The sequence below is a fragment of the Diplotaxodon limnothrissa genome, linkage group LG13 (assembly GCF_057381915.1).
Source record: "Diplotaxodon limnothrissa isolate DT_005_m linkage group LG13, D_limnothrissa_male_GT1.1, whole genome shotgun sequence".
NCBI lineage: Eukaryota > Metazoa > Chordata > Actinopteri > Cichliformes > Cichlidae > Diplotaxodon > Diplotaxodon limnothrissa.
In genome coordinates this window covers 6,051,199-6,072,283 of record NC_140608.1, presented here as the reverse complement: position 1 = coordinate 6,072,283, position 21,085 = coordinate 6,051,199, and the positions used below count along the sequence as shown (strand labels likewise).

Below are 21,085 nucleotides of genomic sequence, written 5' to 3'. Positions count from 1 at the left end.
TTTCTTCCTCTGCAGCGCTGTTCAGAAATTGAAAAGCAGTTCATACGTATACCATATTTTCTGATTATGCTCCTCAGCAGAGTTTCAGAGCCATCCTGCAAAATATGTATCCATGTATAAATATATATGATCATACTATATTTGCACACATGCACAGTTTGCGCACTAGGCCACAGTCTTCTGGAGCAATGAGGAGGAAAATGACTTTGATAAATGGCTTTGCTGTGGTTTCCATTTCCTCTTACTGGTTTCACATTTCCAGTGACACATGGAAGAAGATGGTACCTTTCAGGTCTTAGGCTAATGGTGTTAGCAGCTTTATATTTACTGCAGCACTTTGGACGAGGATGCAGCATGCTTGGCTGCTTCCTACGATTCAATAAATTGATCTTGATCTTTGAGTCTGTGTAGTGGAGCATTGGAGGAACTCTGAGTAATTCAGCAACAAGAACTCAAGGCAGTTCAGAGAAGCTTTTTAAACAGACGTGCCCCGGTGACTGTGCTGTCGTCTTTATAAGCAGCACAGCAGCACATGTCCGGGAGGAAGGAGGAGGGAAGGACTTTATTTGGTCAGTCAGCAAGGGTTCAAATTTAATAATCTCCTCGTGTCAAGAGAAATGCAGTTATTAACTTTTTTGATAGCAGGCAGTTGCATACCTGGGATTTTCCTTTGTCCCTTTCCTCATCCCTTTGCCTCTAGGAGATGTAATCCTAGGAGCGTGTGTGTAGAAGCTGCGAGAAGTGAGCAGGCAAACAAGAAATTCAGTAATAACGGCTTTCATTTCAAAGTATCCCTGTCTTGGGCTGTGTTTGAGTATGAGGGTTGTCTTTCAGTGTCGTGTCATATTTGTGAGTCTTTGTCTCGGTTATTGTTCTGGTAAAGTAGATTCTGTAGGAGGAGGTTGATGTCTAGACGGGCTTCAGGCTTTGATTTTTAGAATCTGGTGAACATATCAAGGTTGAGCGTGTGTGTGTGTGTGTGCCTTTTCATGTGAATTTAATGTTGTGAAGAAGCAGACATGGTGATTGCAACACAAGTAAGCAAGGGGTGGAAATTTTCATTCTGGTAATTATTGCATTGCTTTTGAGTAGAATATCAAGTTTCCTGGTACAGAGTCCACTGACTTTTCCATTGCACTGATGGTCAGTCCAAATATAGGCCAGGCCTCTTTTTAATTTAGTGGCCTTGGTTTGGCATTCTTAAGTGGGATGTAAGATGGAGCCTTCAGCTGAACTGAAGTCTTTGTGCATGTACTTTTCTCAAAGCTAAGTGAATCCCTTTGTCCTGGTTTATGAAACTCTGGCTCAGACACCATGTGGTGTCATTCATAGTCGAACGTAATCATTCAAACTGATGGAAGGGATTATAATTTTTTTCCCTCAAGTTAGGAAAGTGTATATACTTTTGTAGTTTTTCATAAAAATGTATAAATGGCACACAAATTATTGCAACTTGCATTGATTTACTTTTAGTGCACAGCAACATTTTGCTTCTATCCTTTGAGTTTTAGACGTTACATTTGAAAATAAGAGTGTTTTTGTCCCCTGTTTGCCTCTGCTTTGGTTTGGGGTGTGGTTTAAAGGCTGGGAGCTCTGTTTTGACTCTTTAAAGAGTAACAGAGGACACCATTGATGCAGAGTGTGCCTGGCCCCAAAGCTCTGCAAGGTTTTTTTTTTTGGGTTTTTTTTTTTGCAGACTAATTCACGATAACGTTGCATGTTTAACGGTGATCTGTAAGCACTTTACCAGCGAGCAGCAGTTCTAAAGTCCTTTCAAACCCTTTATTTCACATTTTCTCTTTGCTGTTGTTTCAAAAGAGCATTTGGTGTTTGAATTTGTAATCCAAGCTTCAGATCTTTTATCCATCAGCTAAACCTGAGAAAGCATAAGGGTGAAACCTTTGAAATTGTGTGGCTGGCTTGACTTCACAGATGGATAATGTTTGCATCTTTCTTGTTGTAGCCTTTGCCTCAAGATACTGATTATGTTTTATTGCTTTCTGCTAGAAATTGTACTGTATTTGTATATTTTCACCAAGTCTGAACTTACTCACACAGTCCTTTCAGCATCAGTCATGAGCAAATCAGTTTATTAGGGCATGTGCTTGTAGCTGCAGGCTAAATGTGCTTTGTCATGCAGACTCACATGCTGGCTATTCTGAATAAGTCCTGTAGATTATAATAGTTTAATAGCTCAGTTTTTGAACTCTTACACAGGTAGCAGTCAGTCATACATCACTCTAGGCATATATAATAAGGTTTGGAGTTGATTCATATTGATCTGTCTGGCTCAAATCATGAAATAAACTATCTTTTTTTATTCTGTTCCCAAAACAATAACTTGGTTAAAGCAAAGACAATTGAAGAGTCTCAAAAACTGACAGATGCCAGACAGCCTGATTAAGTCGCTAATCAGATTACCTGACTATACAAATAAGAACTTAAAAGCTTGATTTATATCACTGAATCCCTTGGAGGTTACACTGTAATGGATATTGTTGGTGTTTACCTTTCTCTGCAGTCACGTGCAACACTGAGGTGGTTATGTTGGCTTTGGAGCTAATAAATATTGAAAAATGCTCATACTTATATTGAAAAAGGGCAGAAGAATTTAGAACAATTTGTCTATAGAGGTTGTCAGAGTTAGGAAAATGAGAAAAGACGTGAATAGACTGGAGGAAGGGGGCAGTCATTGTCTTATGGCTCAGCACACTGGAGTAAAAATAAAATGGCAATGATCGCAAGCTGATGGCACAGGTTGCCTGGTAGGAAGCAAGTGATCTGCAGATAGTTGTGGTCCTCAACTGCAGTCACGCTCGGATAGATTAGCAACCGTTTGCAAAACATTGTCGTCTTATTTATGAATGCAGACAGTGTGAATCACCAACGAGCACAACTCTTTTGCATAGTGTTTCTTTTCACAGAAAAGTGGTTGCTAGTTGGTTGGATTCTGGTTATTTTGCTATATCAAAACACTGTTTATAAACACAGATTGCAGATGTTGCAGACCTGGTTCCTGTCTTCAAAACAATCGTTTCAAAAGCAAATTGACTGTACATGACACATGGCCCCAAACTGTCAAATTGAAGCTGGCAGTTGTTTCGGGTTTGCAAAACCCGGTATTATTACTTTTCTGAGAAAAGGTGCAGAGGCCAACGTAAATCCCAGGGGCCAGAATCGGCCTGGCAAAGACTTAATCCTACCTGCTGAACAGCTTTTTGAAATATAAGGGAAGGCATACATTTTTGGACTTTTAACTTTGAAATAAAATTATACTCCACAGTAGATGGGTAACAAAAAAACAGCAAATAACAGAAAAGTTCCTGCCATTCACTGAATACAGTAGAAATTTCAGTTTTATAAATATGGGACAGTCTGAGCAGTGAGCTACACGAAATTGTGCCAGAAACTGTTATTTTAACTTGAGGATACTCAAAAATAAATAAAAGTTTGAATTTCTGGTTTCACTTTCATGTTGATGGTTTTCTGAGTAATGTCAAACATCAAAGAATGTCAAAGAAATATTGTAGTGAATGTCATCCATGTGTCACCTTTTGCCACTGGCTTTCTGGTTGGCTGCTTACTGTAAACAAACCTATATTGTGAGATGCATGAGTCAGTAAACGAACTCACTTTTTTTTTTTTTCTTCAGATTTTATGAAGGTTGGTATTAAGTGTTGTTCCATTTTAAACCCAGAACCTCTCACCGTTCACACCAAATAATCACAGCCTTCAGTGGGAACTGAACATTAGCTTGCCTCTGCTCCTCTGCGTGCACATTGATCTGCAAGTGTTTGTGGATGTGCCTAGTAAGATAAAGCATAACAGGAATTTGTGGCAGTTAAATGCAGAGACAGTTCCTGTATGCCAAAAGGGAGATATTTATAGATGTTGTTTTTAAGGGGAAGCTAAGAGCTAGGTTCTTCTTTTTCTATTACTGAGCATGTCTGCTATGTCTCTGTTATGGACTTACTGAAGATAAGAGTGACATTTTATTGGAAGCGTCAGTGAATAGTTGCACTTTTCTCAAACATAAATGCAGAAAAAGCCCACTGTGTCTTTGAAATCTCCAAAAATTCAATTTTCAGCAACACATTTACACAACCACTCAGATTTACTGCTCCAAAACGGTTTAGCACATTACAGAATTGACAACAGAAACAACCAAGCTAATTTGAATTATGCATCAAAGAGAGCAATAATTACTACAAAGACGTCTGTAGCATCAGACAAAGTTTTCCAGTCAGTGTAAAGCACAGCCCTAGGGATGACTGGATAGTGGGTGGTGGGGCAGGGCTTCCCCAGCCCACCTGCCAACACCTTTGAGACAAGCAGCAGGATCAACCCGTTCACTCGTTCTGCCTCGGGGCTCTCTTGTTAAAAGCACTCTAGCTGATGGATACCAGCAATGAACAAAGGAACTGGGCACTAATGGTGCATTTGCCTACTCCTCTTCATGTAAATGATGATCTGTCCATCTGGCTATCAGTGGACCCTCACTGCTGCTCTTTTCATGGTAGTTTTTATTGCCAAGAGTGACTCTTGATTTTTATTTCTTTCCTAAAATTCAGTTGTTTTTGCTTGTAACCACTTTCTGCAAGGCTCCACTGACAATAGTAGTAAAGTAATTTTAATAAAGTGTTCATTTAAAAAATAATTCTCAAACCTTTTTTGTGGATTTTTACTCAGTTTGATAAGCTGTCAGTTCAGGTAAGCTGTTCACTTGTTAGTTTCTCTGAGACCATCAAAGTTTATTTTTGTTCTCCTCTTAAAATATTACTTTGACCAATAAGCTCACAGAATTATGTTGGCTTGCCCCTTGTTCTCTTGTGCAAACCCCTTAAGTGTACCTACAGCTCTTTTAGGCCTCTTACAGACATGAGATATGAAACATTGCTGACTTTATTCAAACGTGGCCAGAGCAGTGAAGAGTGAGCCATGGTACATGAGGTGTAATTCATGCAGCTATTTTATTATTATTAAAACTTGTGTGTTGAAAGTAACTTGTCTTCCTTTCTTTCTTTCTGTATCTACTTCCTCCCTTGCTAACTCATTCATCTCTCACACACGGTGACAGCAGCAGAGATAAACTATGAATAAACTGGCCTTATAAATGACTGCAAAATGCATTAGTCTGGATTTTTATCATACCTTGATGGATGGATGTGACTTCCTGTTTGTCTTGGGAATTTTAGCTCCAGCTTTATCTCATGCGGTCTTCCCTGGTCGACAGCCGTGAGACTGTTACTGTTTAAATTTTTACCACCAGGTCAACTTATCAAGAAAAGCTGTGTTATTCTTTAACATTGCTAATGACACACAGTTACATTTACCTGACTGCAGATGATTTAAGCTAGAAAGCTTGATGGTTTCCAGAGTCCCATCAATAGTTTGACTTGCTACAGAGAAACTTCACCTTCTCCCCAAAAGCGACTGTAGGGTAAGGCCTGATTTAGACTTCTGTAGGTAGTCTTTGCAGAACCTGTGACGCAACCTATGTAAGGTTCCTATATAGGTCCCTCCATTTCATTTGACCCGTCATGTCTAATCCTGTAGTTGGCGCATTCTCCATCTAGGAATTTGCTGACATTTTCGAGTTCTTATGTGAATGCTATTAATATTATTCCTTATATTGAGGCTATTATTGCTATTCTCTCACTGATAAATTCAAAAACTAGAAGCCAGAAATACACTGGAAGAATCGACGGTAATGAACGCACTGATGTAACTACCTGACATGTCATTGCACTTCTGGGGAGGTCTACATTAGGTTACACCAAAGGTTACAGCATAGGGTTTTCAGAGGACTTTGCAGTTACTATGTAGCTATGTAACAGTGTGATATGTATACATACCCAGGACCACTGCTGTAATAAGTTTTCCATCAGTTTAAGCTGTAATAAGGTGATCATTTAGACTTAAAGAGGAAACCTTAATATGTCACTGGATGAATTCAAATGAGTGTAAAAATGGCTTTACCACATTGAACAACAGGAAAAGCTTTTCCTGCATTGATTTGGTCAGTGGGGATGTCGTGTGATCTGGCGTTTAAAGTGCTTGGTGTGTGTGCGATAGATATGAGAGAAAGCGGAAGCATGGTCCTTCCCATTGTTGTTGGCTGTAACCTTTTCAAGTTCATAATCTCTGCAGTTTTTCTCTGCAGAGGTGTGTGTGTGTGTGTGTGTGTGTGTGTGTGTGTGTGTACGCCTGCTCCTGAACATTTACTGTACCACGTGCTTCAGACTCTTGAGCATGGGGAGAATAAATCAATCTCCTCATTTCTATGGTAACACTCCACTCAGCAGAATGGGTGTGATTCAAGCTTTCAGGGCTCAGGCAGCATGTGTACAAGCACACACATACTGCACAATTAGTCCCCTGTTAAAGCTCTGCCGGTAGCGGAACTTGTGCTTGGGTGGAGAGATGGAAGGTGTGAGTGTTGAGAGGGCTACCTTAACAAAGAGCAGTCCTGTGTGACCAAAGCACAGCCAGCTTATGACCTCTCTATGGACAACACTGAACACACAGCAAACTTGCACACATACTGTAATGTGTATTAATTTTCGCATGGTTTTCGCAGCTCGAGGTGCAAATCTCATCTGCAAGAAGATTATCTCCATTCTCAGCACGTCCATTCACTGACCTTGAGCCTTAGACAATAGAGATGTCTGCAGATCTCAAAATGATCATCTGCCTTGCAATTTTCTTAATGTATTCTATTGTACATGCTTTGGGTTTATCTTACGTTTCAATTGAGGATGTTTTTGCTTCGCCTATCAGAGGAAATGGCTCAATAATACAAAGGGAAAGAGGAAGTGCAATATGTTTTTAAGTATTTCCACTTTTTGTTCACACATACTACATGATGACAGCTGTGTGTGCAGAGAGAACATGTTGAGGGAGTATATTCCAAGGTTTGGGTGGATGTATGGGGGTGGGTGTGTGGATAAGCTTCCACTTAACCTGTACCTCATTTTAGCAACCTGTCTAAATGTCTCTGTAGGATGCAAGAGCAGCCAGTGTTGAGGAGCTGTGGATCCTCATGGAATCAATAATACAGCAATATAGTGTCAGGATAGGGGGATGGTGGGGTAAAGAAAGATGAGAAAAGAGGAGGAGGAGGAGCCCAGCACTGCGTGCCTGGAGTGAAAAGTGATGGAATCAAAGCTGTAGCTCTCTTTCTTTCATTTCTCCATCTTTGCCATTTTCCCCATTCTCTCCTCATTTCCCCCCTTGCTCATCACACATGCCTCTCAATGTCTGAATAACGTCTCTTTTTTTTTATTTTTTTAAATTTAGTTTAATGATTGGCTATTCCACATCCCCCATGTGTGAAATGGAAATGATTAGACATTTGTAGTATTGGAGGCTGTCATATTGACTTGGCTAAGGACATTTCTGCTGTCACAGTTCGGATAAAGCACTGAAGGCTTTCCACTTGAAATCTGTATGACAGTAAGTGTGTGTGCACATGCATCCCTTGGTGTTTGTAGCACATTGCCATGACATGCTCAGTGTGATGGCTGGTCTCTCTCCTGCAATGTCCATCATGTTTTATGTATGTGAGCTAAGCCTTTGCCAGCTAATCCAAGATGCATATTAGGCTACTGTAGTTTAGTTTTTATTATTCGCCTCTAATCCTCAAAGCATGCTATTACTCACGCTCTTGAAGGGAAAAAAGTCAATTTAAATAGCACCATACTTGAAAGTGCTGGACCTGATCTTACCTATAACACCTATACCTTGTCAGAAACCTATAGTCGACATACCCTACACCTCCCTCCCACAGTCTGGGTAAAATATATGAAGCTGTGACTGCGCCATGATGTTATACTGTGAACATTTCCCACACATTTAGTCTGCGTGAATGCTGTCAAGCTCCAGTCTTATATTTTTTTTCTTCTAAGTTATAAAGTCAGCTGCAGAGATGTAGTGCACGCTGTCTTGAGTTTTTTTTGACAAAGCTCCAAGCTAACACCCAGACATATCACAAGATCAAAGACTACGAAGTGTTCTTCAGTGTCAGTGGGGGAAGAACAGAAGGAAAAACTGTCCACGGTGTAGTTCATTCTTTTATAAAGTCTTTAACAAAGCAGAAGAGGAAGTTGGGTGATGAATCAGTGAATGAATCAGCTGTAGTGCCAAATCACAACATGGGTCATGAAGAAGAGTATCAGACTATGACAAAGGTCATGCACCCAGACAAATCCATCAGTATTAGCTGGTTTTATGCCATAGAAGCTACAAATTAATGACATAATTAATATAGCATAATTAATATAGCTATATGATAACCCAACGGGCGGGGCTGAGATAGATTTTGGTCGCCCGACCGGAGATATCGCTAGCTCCGGGACGTCGGGCTAGCGATTTTTGCGAGCCCTGAGACTGTTTTATAATATCTATTTCTCCATAGTTATTTATGTTTACAAATGATCAGTGGAAACATTCTAATAAATTAAAGTAACAAAATGATTATATAAATCCAGGTCTTTGAAAAGTGAAAGTTTGCCTTTGCAAATGAAAAGCTATACTTGAAGTGTGAACATAAAGCACTAAACTCAGTTGTCATTACATGGTTGTCATGAAATGAGAGTGTGAGAAAACAGAGCTTGCAAGGCGAACACATGCTAGCATGGAAGGGGACAGGTGTGAGCATGAATGGATGAGGAGCAGCGGTCAGCAGTGGGACAGGTGGTTGTAGGAAAAGAAGTGTGTTTGTGTCAATCTAGTAAATGACTTCTTTGTTTATTTATTTAGTACTCTCAAATGCTCAGTTGACCTTATAAAAATCATGTTCTGCTGGTGTTTTACCATCAAAAAGGCACAAATGTTTAAAACTTGTCTGGTTTCCACAGCAGCAAAGGCAAAAATATTTTTCCCCAGGCTGAACTTGTGGTACTATATTAAACAGCAATGGAGTGAGTCTGAAGTGTAGCTCTCTGTGTGCGCTTATTCACTCTGAATACCAAAGAGATAATAAAGCAGAGTGCTGAAAATTTCCCCAAATTTTAGACGGTGACTCCAGGCTCTTTAGTTTCCTTTAGCATATTTTGGCTTCTATTTTTGCCCTTTAAAATCAGATGAATTTCACCCAAAGCGGCTGTCATGAGTTCTACATGGTGAATTGGCTGTCAGGCACACCAAATGCCTCTCTGTGAGATGCCAACTGTGGGCGTCTGAGATACGCTGATTATTCTGTCTGACGCTTGTTGAGTCAATCTGTCTCAGCCTTCAGACGTTATGGCCGTTTGGTCGCTTCGGCCTGGAACAGCCAGACATTGGTCACTGTTATCGCTCCATTTTGTCATTGTTATCAGTGTTGTATTTGCCATTACCACATTTGTTTATTGCTAAGTATTTACTTGTAAAATGCTATAACATTTATTGCTCTTTACAAAAAGCACTTGAAGTTATAATTTCAGAAATGCAAATTATATGTAAGCTTTTCTGGAAATTGCTTTGGAAATGTATGATGACTCCTTTCGTTCCTCCGTGCATGCTCAGACACCAGTGTAGACAGAGGAAGAGAGACATAGCAGCTAGGGTCACTGCTGTTATCACCACTGGGATGAAACCATGGCAACCACGCTTCGGACCTAATAACCATTACTGCCTGTTACTGCGACCCCCCCCCTACTCTCACCTTTACCCCATTTTAGTGAAGCGTCTCTGTGCATCATTTCTGTTATCAAATTATTAAAGGAAATTTGGTGAGTCTAACGTTCTTCAACTAAAATATTACAGTCTAAAAAAAGACAACAACAAACTAAGACCATGTGAACCATGTTGTAGTGCTATTTGATGACGGCCAAAAATCAAAATCACAATTATTTTGGTCGTATATTCAACTTAAGGAACATCATCCATTAACTCAGTTGAAGTATTAATGATTTTTCTGCAGGTTTGTGTCCTCTAATTAAAGGCTTCCTTTCTTGGCTCAAAATAAACTTCACAGTGGAGGGGGAAAAAAAGTTTTTGTTCATGTTCGTCGTTAAGGTTGTAACAATTTTCCAAAGCTACCGTTTAACATTTTACTTCAGTTTTTCTTTAGAGGGGATGGGAGGGCAAAATAACAATTTTGGCAATAAACGTGTTTACTCTGATATATTTCCAGTCCACTCATTATCTGACCAATTCTTAAACACAGGTATCCACATGGGTACGACACTACATGAAGACAAAACTGATATATTATTGTCATTTGTATCTTAATTATGAATTATTGCACCCTTAGCAAACAATGGAAAATCATAATTAAATATAATTATTTGCACAGCCCTAGCTTTTTGTTATAGCTCGTTATTTGTCAGTCTTTCAGACTATGTGGCTATCTGTTTAAAACCAGATGTGAGAAATGCACTGAACATCTGTCACCCCATCCTCTGTATACCTTCCTGTGTGAACCGGCGGTTCTCTCTCTCTTCATCAATCCAAACAGCTGACAAAGGTTGTCAGAGCTGCTGCTTCTGCTGCAGGACTCTGATAAGGATAATAGTGCTGAAATTGTGTTTGCAACTTACATTTCCTTAAATTCCTTAAATTTCCTTTGACATGAAAAATATACTGGCCCATACATGTTTCTCAAACTGCAGCCATGTGTACAAACAGTTATATGGAGATGGGAAAAGCTGCACTGAGATTTTGAAGCAAATCTAGAAATTTCTTGTGTGTACATAAATATATGCATATTTTCATATATCTCAGTAAAGAGAGCCTATTAATGAAAACGTGAAATTGGCCAAAAGTTGTAGTTTTTTAGTTCCTATTATATCCTATTGTGTAGTTCCCTAAGTTATACAGGGATACAGTTTTGAATTCATCAGCTGAATGTAGCTGGTTGATTATTTTGGAAATGTTTCAAAGCAGCAACAGATGTGGTTCAATTTTTAGCCAGCCACCACCAAGTGATGTCAGTTTTTTTTTTTCCTTTTTTTTTCTCCTTCTACGGTGAGGTCACAGAGTATGTATAGAGCAGTTAATTACTGCACACGCAGAACTTCTGCAAAACCCTTTACTAATATAAGCCTCGTTGTCATGACTGCAGCAGTGCACTGCACAGAATAGTCGACTGTCAGGTCAGATGAGTTCAAGTTGTTCTCTGCCATCAGGTAAGTATGAAATATTCAAGTTAGCTGACCTTTATGTATATTCTATTTAAAGAACCCATCTCTTCCTTTGCAATCAGACATGTGGTTTAGGGTTGGTTTATACTGCTCTAAAAGTTTAGACCATGAACACTGTGGCAGTTAGCTGTGTACAGTTTCTACCAGATGGTTAGCTGGAACTTTCTGAATTTTACAGATGTTGCTTTATGGCAGTTTGCTGTTTTTCTTTTCTTTCCTTTCTTTCCCTTTTTTAAGGAGGCCATATTTTACCTTTTGCCTATCTTGTCCACTTTCATTTATTGTGTTTTTTCCTTTTTGTGCATGTGTAATATCTGCAGAAGTTACAAAGCCCATGTCAAAAGGAATTGTCTACTTCAGAAAATACTAGTTGTTATTAGGTGTCTGAAACACCTTGTTGGGGTCCAGCTTTTTGTTTTGTTTGTCTGTATCGCCGGGTAATACATTTGCCTAATGACCTCCGGCAGAGAACAAGCACCCTACAGACCAACATTTTTATTCTTTTACAGTAGCTCAGGCTGCACCTTCAAGTCTTGGTTAAATGCCAGACATTGATGACTCCTTACTACTACAAGCCCAGGCTATACTATTATTTTTACCTCTTCATGCTTCGTCCAAACTGATATACTTGATCACAAAAAATAGGGCTGGTAGATGCTGTTTATATGATGAAAATAGGTAATTTTAGTCTGCTGCTTGGTGGTTGATTGGCACCATGATGGCGTCATCACATCATATGTCATTTGTGGATATAAATGATGTTGTCATTAATTTAAAATAATAGGGTGCTTTCATCAGGCGTTTTAGGTGCAGAAATACTAAAGTTCTCACGTGCCAGATTTGTTGCTCAGCCACTGGTCCAGGAGGAGCTGGTAGAAAAAGACAGATTTCATGTATTATAGTAAGATTTCCACACCACTACCAGGAAAATACTCTGTGCTGTTTTGTTACATGGCTAATGTGGGTATAATTATATGCCCAGAGGCCAAAGTTATGTCAACATTTTAACAGCAAGGGGCAGAAACTGGGGAAACTTTAAGACCAATTTTAAACCAGTAAACAAGGACTGGGAGGGAGTTGGTTTGTTTCCATGTTGCCTTTTTTTGCTGCAGTGCGGGTCTTTGAGAAAATGGTAAGGGCATCCAAACAGTGTCTTCTGTTGCAGGTTCTCGTTGTTTGCCTGATTCTGGTTCTGGCTCCACTGGCTGATGGCTACTCGTGTTCTCATGAGGTTTACGGTTAGCCAACAGTAGTCTTTTGTCTTATTGTTTGTTCCAACCATGCAAGGCAAACAGAACTTTTCTGAAAGATGGTCTGAAAGACACTGTGTCTAGAATAGAGTTGCATACAGAGAGAGAGCAGAAATGTAAAGTTTGGGTGAAAAATGATCTATTTATGGTTGTGGACCTCTAAAAGGAAATTTATATAGCCTTTTAAATGGCATTAGACATCTTATTATTATGATGATTTGAAGTCATTTGTTTCTAGCTGTTTTTGTACCATTGCCGCACCTTTAATTTGACTAAAATGAAAGCATCAACACCAACATTGTCAGTATGTGCAGATGTACACATTGGTGCATTTGTCTACCTGAGTGTAATTTGTTGGTTTGGTTTCATTTTGGTTATGATGATTGAAATGTGAATGTAGAGGGCCCTGCGGCATAAACCACACCAGCTATTTAACCCACATGCACACCACTGCCACTTGCATCATCTCACATATGCAGTCACTACCAATGCACGAAATCTCATGGTTAGCCAGATACTATTGATTTATCTGGCCTCACCCAGTGTGTAACTCTTAAAAATTTAAGAATTGTCTTTCTTTGGAAGGATCTCACCTTCCTACTTCCACACTGTCAAATCTCTGAGCATCATACTTGTAATATTTCAATTATTGCTATGTAGCCATGTATTGATAAACAATCAATGCTAAAAAAAAAGATAATCTTGGATGGTAGTATCCTCTGATAGACGTATGTAGCGCTACTAAAGCTATTTAGAGTCCAATAATCAAGAACTCTGGCAAATTAAAGTAACATTTGGGCTTGGTTTAGATTTAGTTGCTTCGATTTCTTTTCCATAATTCTTTTTTTAAAAATAAATATTTGACATTGCGCTCCCTTGCTGAACATTTTTTTTTCTTTCTTTGTGTGACAGGAGTGTCTCCAACAGCTGGTGATGATGCCTTTACCAAATGTGCTGATACTGGGCCGGAACCCCCTCTCTGGTAAGTGCCAGCGTACTAAACAGTACGTCTTCATTATACAGACTGACGGTCTGACCCGTCCTGTGCCGGTTTTAACTTGACTCTAGCTGAGTGGCACTGGTAGTAAGTGCATTGCAGGCAGTTCACTAAGAGGACATTCAACATTGCAGAGCTCCCCAAACTTCATCAGAATGCAAATTTAATCCTGTTAAAATTATCCAGTGCTTTGATGTTTCATGTGTGCTTTCTCTTTGGTGCCTTTATTTTCTTTTTCTGCACAATAACGAGCTGTTAAATGTCATTCATAACCCACGCTGAATCGAAACTTAACAGCAGAAAATGAAAAATGTTGATCATATTTTTGCAGCGATGTGAAGTGGACCAATTATAGGTTTCACAATCTTTCTGCAGCTCTATTCTCAGAAAGCGTTGTGAAAACTTGTACACACATTTTCCACCACAAGCAAGTCGCCCACGGCCACATCTGTAGAGTTCTATTACCCAAAGTGTTAAATTCATTTAACCCCTTGGCATCAAGGCTTTGACCTGGTGCTCCCAGCTATGCAACTTAATACGTCTTAGTCGCCTTAAAAGCAACAATCGTGCAGAGTCAAGTGTTCGAACACCATGATAATATTTTATGTAGCTTGACTTGTCCAGCCCTAAGTGCCAACTTGATACTCCAGCATGAACTTAAGTAAGCCACTGAGGAGAAGATAACTAACAGCAGGTCATCATTTAAGAGTATGCCGTAGTGGTTGCAGAAATACATCTGTATTAAAATATATAATTTGGAGGGGGTTCAGCCAGTGTAGATCAGTAGACACACAAAAGATCATTGGATTGGTTGCTCTACTTTGGGAAAACAGTATCCACACAAAGGTTCAGAGCTTTTGTGTAGATGTCTGCAACTTTAATCATGAGCTCTTCAGTGTATTGTTTCCAGGCTCAGGTCACAGATGTTGCTGAAAGATCTGTACCTTTTTAAATACCCATCCTCCCCCAGCTGCCTTATCATACGTTCATCACAGCAGTTTGTTATTTTTGGGTTTTCAGCACTCTTTAGTGGTCACAATTACCCTTTTTAATTCTCATATGCCCCTACTAGCATGAAAGGTAAATAAATGAACAATAAGAGGCTGCAAGTAGTGAATACTTTTGTGTATGGATCACTGGCACCAGATTTCATAATTGCTTTTATTTGGTGTTTATTAATCCTTGTCAGCCCCTGTTTGTTTGAATACATCACTGCCATTTTCACAGCACCTTGGCAGTCTTTCACAGCCTCACGCAGCAGCCTTTAGAAGTCCTGAAGGAAATATTAAGAGGATGCCGAGGTCGACCCATTGCACGAGTGGAGTGAAGCTCCATGTAAGTGGGCCAGACCAAGCAGGAAGACTTCACTCATCTAGTGCTTTTTACCTTGTAGCTCATCAGATAATCACTCAGCAAGGCAGCAGCCAGTCAGACCAGTGCTAGCTGTGGAGCTTGGCTGCTGGCTCAGTGACTGCCAGCTGAAAGTCATTGGCCATGTGGCTTTTATTATGCTCCCATTAGGGGGGGCAGGGGACAGCTCTCCATGTGTGTGAGTGCATGCATGTGTGTTTGGTGGATGGGGGAGGGGTGTCTTCACAACAGTGAACAGTGGGAATGCACTGTAGTACCCCCCTCAAGGCTCTGGTTTAACCCTAGTTCCCCTTGCATAAACATGCAGGGTTATATGCACAGACAAACACTCCCTTGTGCATGCAAGTAGTGTCTGGTCAGTATGGTTATGTGCACATGTCAGAAAAACAGAGTAGCTCCTTTGTTTAGTCTGTTTTAAAGTCTGTGAATTATCATCACTAATATCTTAGCTAATCTATAGCTGCTTTCCTTGGGCAAATTGAGTGGCCTTTTATAGTTATAATCCTCTTTTCATCACTCCTAATGGAAAATGCTATTCACTGACACCAGCCAAAAACAAAGCTGATTGAGTCATCATCAGACAAAATTTAAAGGTAAATTAGTGGAGTGTTTTTGGAGCATTTCTAAAACCTACAGTATGCTCCCTTATATTGAAGAACGCCATAATCTGAAGCCCTCTTTAACTCTATGCTGAAAACTCATACGTAAACTACGAGGGGCATAAAAGTGTAGGCATAAAAATAGTTTCCGGTGACATCAGTTCAGAAGTGGATTTCCTCGAAGTCTAAATCAGTATCGATCACAGTGCTTTGGCTGTCCTCACTGTATAGGAGCACTCAGACTATTTGTGTTCCTGAGGCTGAAATATTTTCGTTTTGTGGAGATGCACGTTTACCTCTGTTTGTGTGTCACCCACTGTGTATTTGTGTGAATTTACTGTCTTTGCATAAGATTTGAAATAGGACTTTGCTTCACCATGTGCAAAAATACCTTATATAGTGTAAATATTTATTTTATGAATTAATATATTTAAGCAAGAAAATCCGATATGAAAATCTCTGAAACTGAGGAAAAAAGTTCTGCCTATTTTTACTATGTTGTGGTCAGTTGTGCGTCTATAATAAGCAGAGTAGATGGAGAGGAAACCAGTGTTGGGTTAGCTCTGAGAGCTGGGGGATTGGTGGCTATTAATATAAATGGGTAGCCTGCCTGAATAAAATCTATGTGCAGGAAATGCTGGGTAAAGCACAATTGCTCTAAAATGATCTCTAAGTAAGGTTTAGTCAACTCTGCCCTGTCCTCTGCTCCAGTGAGATGGGTTGAATAGACTCTGGCACCTTGTCAAAGCAATATCATATTGCATGTACCAGTATTATTACTGACATGCATGCCATTGGGTCCTGACAGAGCTTGCATGGAAGTACACAATTCTGTTTTTCCTCATAATTGACTCACATCCTCCCACACACTGCTGTGGCATTGCAGGAAGAAGGGTTGGTAACTGTCCTTCTGACCTTTTGTTTCCTGCCTAAAGGATAAAAGAGGGAGGAGGGAAAGGTGGTGAAAAAGGAAGCCTAGATGAGTGTGCTCAGTCTCAGAAGGTGCAGATCCTCTATAACAATGTTAGAGGATGGTAGGAAGGAAGGATGGGTGGATGTGTGTTGCAAAGAATAAATGGGTGGATGAAGTGATTGGATAAGAGAGGAGGAGAGTGATGGAGGACAAAAAGCCAGCAGAGATTGAAGGCGACCTCTTTGCTGCTGGAGGGAGATTTCTTTCGTTATTTTCAACCTTGCCTTTTCGCCTTCCTCCTGCTCTCTGTCTCTTTTGGTTTCTGTGTTTCTATATTCTTCCCTTGTGTTTGTGTTGCTTGTGCGCTGTGGTGCTTTCCTCCTTTTGTGTCTCTTCCTTTCATCTCTCCCTCTTTACCGCTTCTCGCTCTTGTTCTCTCTGTCTCTCGGTTGCTCTCTCTGATGGTATAAATTATTTATCCTATGAGGCCCCTTATCTTTCCTTGGTTGCTTCAGTCGATTTGCTGAGCTAAATCCCTTCCCTGACTAGAATAGGTTCCTGTGGCTCTAATAGACTATTGTTAAGCCCAGTGGCTCTGAGAATTAGTTTTATCTGTCACGCTCCTAGGCCCAAATTCACTTTTTTGTGTGCTTCATAATGAGTGACTGACTAAGCACACTTCAGTATTCATTCTTAAAACAGCACTGGTTATTTTCTAGAGACAGTTATTAAGAGTTAAGAGTATTTACTATTAATTAATGATAATATATACTTAAAATGCAGTGACATAAATGTTCAGTTGATTTTTTTTTTCTAAAATGTTTCATGACATCATGCCATGTCTGGGTCACACGCACAGTGGATTTGTGGAAAAACACCTGACCTTGTTATGACTGATTTCTATACCAGAAGGTTAGAAAGTTTCCCTCTGAGTTGTCAACAACCTGCCACTCATTTCCTTGGTTGCGCTTCAGCACAAATTCTATTACAAGAGAATTTCCATATTATGATTGAAGCATCTCTATAATAAGTGCCTAAAGAAGAAAAAAGGCTGCTGCAAAGCTCCAGGTCTACTAGCTGGAATGCTCAAAAAAGAGAGGGGGGAAAAAGAGACCTGCTTCACTATATATTTAACATAACTGAAAGTTATTTTCTCACATATGAATGCTGCAAATGTTGGCACAGTTGGGTCCTGACATTGTCAAGCAGTTGGCACACAAGATAGATTTTCGGTGTTGGCAAAATTCCACTTGCTTTAGGGAAGGATGCCGAGAGAGAGCATCCTAGAGGCAGGATGCAGTGAACACACCGGATTATTACCTGTGATATTTCACAACGTGCAAGCCGGCAGAGAGGCGGGGGCTGTCACACAGACGGAGGCTGTGAGATTAAGTTTTAATATCTGATCTGACTCATTTGCATTCTGACATGTCTGGTAATTTCTCAAAAGCTTCAGGGCTACTCTGTAATAATATTGACTTTTGTGCCTCTGATTCAAGACTGATGAATGAAGCATAATTGATTTGTATAGAGAAACCTGTAAAATAGCTGAATAGACACTTGCAATGGGAGTCTCTGTTTTGCCATCCTGGAGCGACAACAGTGTCTGTTGCTTTAAAAAGCTCTTTCACATAGAAAGCAGCATGTGCTGTGCTGACTGCTAGGCCAAGCAAACGCTGACCACTGTTCTCTGTTCTCTGTCTGTACCATGTCATTTTTTGCGGCCACTTATGGTTTTATGTTTATGGTATGCGCTCGCTTCCTGCCAGTCTGCATTTCTACGGGTTGTGTGAATGTATGGATTTCAGAGGTGCCGTTTGTATCCACACTGTATGTGAAATGCCCTTAAGTTGTTGCTTTCCACAGCTTTTTTTAACCACCTCAACCCACTCCAAACATGTACTTTTCAGTCCTTCGTGAAAAGTACTTTCATCACTCATTCATCTCATTATCTCTCTTTTTTTGTCGTTTGGAAAGTCCCACGAAGATTAAAGTTGTCAATGAAAATTGTCCTTGTGTATGCCTGCTGTTTAGCTGTGATGATTGGCCCATAAAGCAGACCACCCTACATCGAGAACATGCTGTCACTAATCTGGATTTATGATCGTTTTAGCGGGACATTTTTAGCCCTTGCTAGCCCCCCTGGGCCGCGGGATGAGCTGGCTTATCACACACACTCTGGTTATCAACTGGGGGAACACAGTCTTAGTACAGAGAGACACAGATGCCCTTAACTAGCATTAACTATACCACTTAGTTAGTGTGTGACACACACACACACACACACACACACACACACACACACACACACAAACATGCACCACCTGGTTTGCTGTTGTTCAGTCCCAAATCACACAGATGAGCTCAGGCCTGTTGAGCAGGCAAGCAGCTGTTTGTCGGTTTCAGCAGTTTCTGACAATATGTCCTGACATGTGGAAGTACTGGGTGTTCACCCTGCCAGCCTACTGCGCTGTGGAAAACATCGTGTCACTGTATCTGAGGAAAGGTTTTATAAGGGGAAATGGGAACAACCCAAGAATTTAGGCTTATTGGAAGTAAATGTGGGAATGATTTTATTCCTGTCTTAAAATAAGATGAAGCTGATGTTTTAATCTGAACCTACTACATCTTGATTTTTACAGGGAATTTGGTCGTGTGAAGCCCTGTTTCCAAAGGACACACAACCTTAAGATAAATTTATTACTAATTGAAAAAAAAAATCAGTTTGTAAAGCTTAATTTATGAGTTAGTTACTGACCTACATCATGCAATCGATCTGAGCTTGTTGTGATGAAGAGGCTGCGGAAAATACTTCCACTGCTATCAACAAAACACCAATCAGTAGCACTAATTAACTAACCTCTGTGTTTTTACTCCTTAATAAACCACAAAAACTGAACACAAAGCCAGACAAATAAAGGGAGTAACAAGACACACGTAACAAATGATCTTTGATTTCCACAGGAATTTTGTTTGGGTTTTTATGCAGACATATTTAAAGTTATTCCCCTGCTGTGTCCTATGTCTTCCTTCAGCACAAGGTCTGGAAGAGATGAAGAAACTGTTGCTGTTGCTACTAGGCTGTGCTGTCCAGGTAAGAGCTCAGTGTAGTCGACCTAAACACTCCACATAAGTGCATTTGATACAGGTTTCATGCTGCTGTGAAAGTATGGACTAAGAAGATTCATAAAAGACGACTATCAACTCAAGATGATATTTTATGAGGAGGTCAAATAGATATCATTGTTATTTGTGTCATTTTTAGTGGTCATACTTTTGCAATTTAATTCTCAATCCAAAAAACACATTTGGAAGAGTTTAAGTCTGTTTAGTCCAGTCTTCCTTGATTTACTGCCAGCTTTAACTCTGATACAACTAACGCTGTGTAATGAATGACAATGCAGACCTTTTTCCTGTCTTATGACAAAGCCTGCATTCAGCTCTTACTCACTGCACGTCAGATAAAACCACTGACCTTTCACAAACTCCATTGTTTTATTCAAATGAAGCTGCACCTGTGTTCATGCACTTAACTCTGACTTGATAATGTGCCTACCACAAGGCTGCATTAAAACGCACAGATGCCTAGCTACTAATCAGAATTATTCATTAAAAATAAAAAAATACATTTTTCCATCTTCTTGCATCTTCTTATTCAGTTCAAGAGCCTGTCTCAGCTGTTTTTGCTCTTATCATCTTTCTGATGTATAAGAATACACTCAGCTCATGTTTACATTGTTGGCCTGCTAACCTCCTCTGGACCCCCAATTAAACTTACAGTATCAACTATGTCACATCTCAAATATCGTGCTCTTCTTCTCTCATTGAAGATTTAGAGATTTAACTTTTGCCCCTGCATCCTCCTCTCTCTGTTTACAGTGTGAGAAGAAGGAAGAGTACATTGAGCGTATCCAGACTCTGGACTTTGACACCAAAGCTGCCATAGCATCACGTATCCAAGAGGTATTTCTCCTCCACAGCAAACACAAAAGAGAAAATGTTATAAGCCTTGCTAAACCTTTCAGCTGGTGTTCACTGTTACATTCACTATTCGCTAAAGCTTTATTGACAATATGATGGTAATTTTAGGTGACTCATAACCAAGAAAATGTAGTGGACCTGCAGTGGTTGGAAAGTGGTGAAATACCTCCAGAGGATCTGGACAGCCTCTCCAGAAACCTGGCTTTCCACCTCAAGCGCCTGGTGGATGAAAGGGACACACAGCTTGAGGTAATGACATACTGTATATGTGTGTGAATATACACTTATTTAGGCTTATTAGTAAAATGACAAAGTACATAAACAATGCAGACCAAAGAACAAAGAAGTGTAGAAAATTTAATGAATTGAAATTCTCTCTGTTGTTGGGGGAGATTTGCTGATGAAAATCTTTAGGTCACTTTCGAACAGGGTTATGTGGAAATTTTTCCTTTTTTCATGTTACCACACAAGAGAAACCTCAGGAAGGAAGGGTTGAAACTGTTAACTGTCGCATGGATGCGTGTGTGTGTGTGTGTGTTTGACTTTGACTTCGTGCGTCATTGAGTTTCCAACCCATGGGGTGCAGATCCCAATGACAGATACAGCGTGTGTGTGTGTGTGTGTGTGTCAGGGGGTTCTAATAGCCTCCAGATTATCACTGTAGTCCAGCCGCTTTCAATTAAAATCCCATTTCCTGTCGGGGGCAGTAGATCAAAATGGGCTGTATGTGGGACTGTGTGCACTTTTTATTCTGTTCTAGTTTTTGGGTGGTGGGAGTCCTTCCGTTGAATCAGTGAATCTCCTCTTTGTTTTTCCCTCTTAGCACTTACACAACACCTCACCTTCTA

At 40.0% G+C, this 21,085-nt stretch overlaps 1 protein-coding gene across 1 annotated transcript in view; it reads left to right on the top strand.

The window, feature by feature from the left end:
- ccdc88ab (coiled-coil and HOOK domain protein 88ab) overlaps positions 1 to 21,085 on the top strand; it is a 61,933-nt gene that overhangs the window by 14,828 nt on the left and 26,020 nt on the right. Inside the window, exons 4-7 of the mRNA XM_085369699.1 lie at positions 13,289 to 13,358; positions 19,292 to 19,350; positions 20,136 to 20,219; positions 20,346 to 20,486. Coding sequence (XP_085225825.1) covers positions 13,289 to 13,358; positions 19,292 to 19,350; positions 20,136 to 20,219; positions 20,346 to 20,486 — 354 coding nt within the window. The remainder of the gene's footprint in view (positions 1 to 13,288; positions 13,359 to 19,291; positions 19,351 to 20,135; positions 20,220 to 20,345; positions 20,487 to 21,085) is intronic.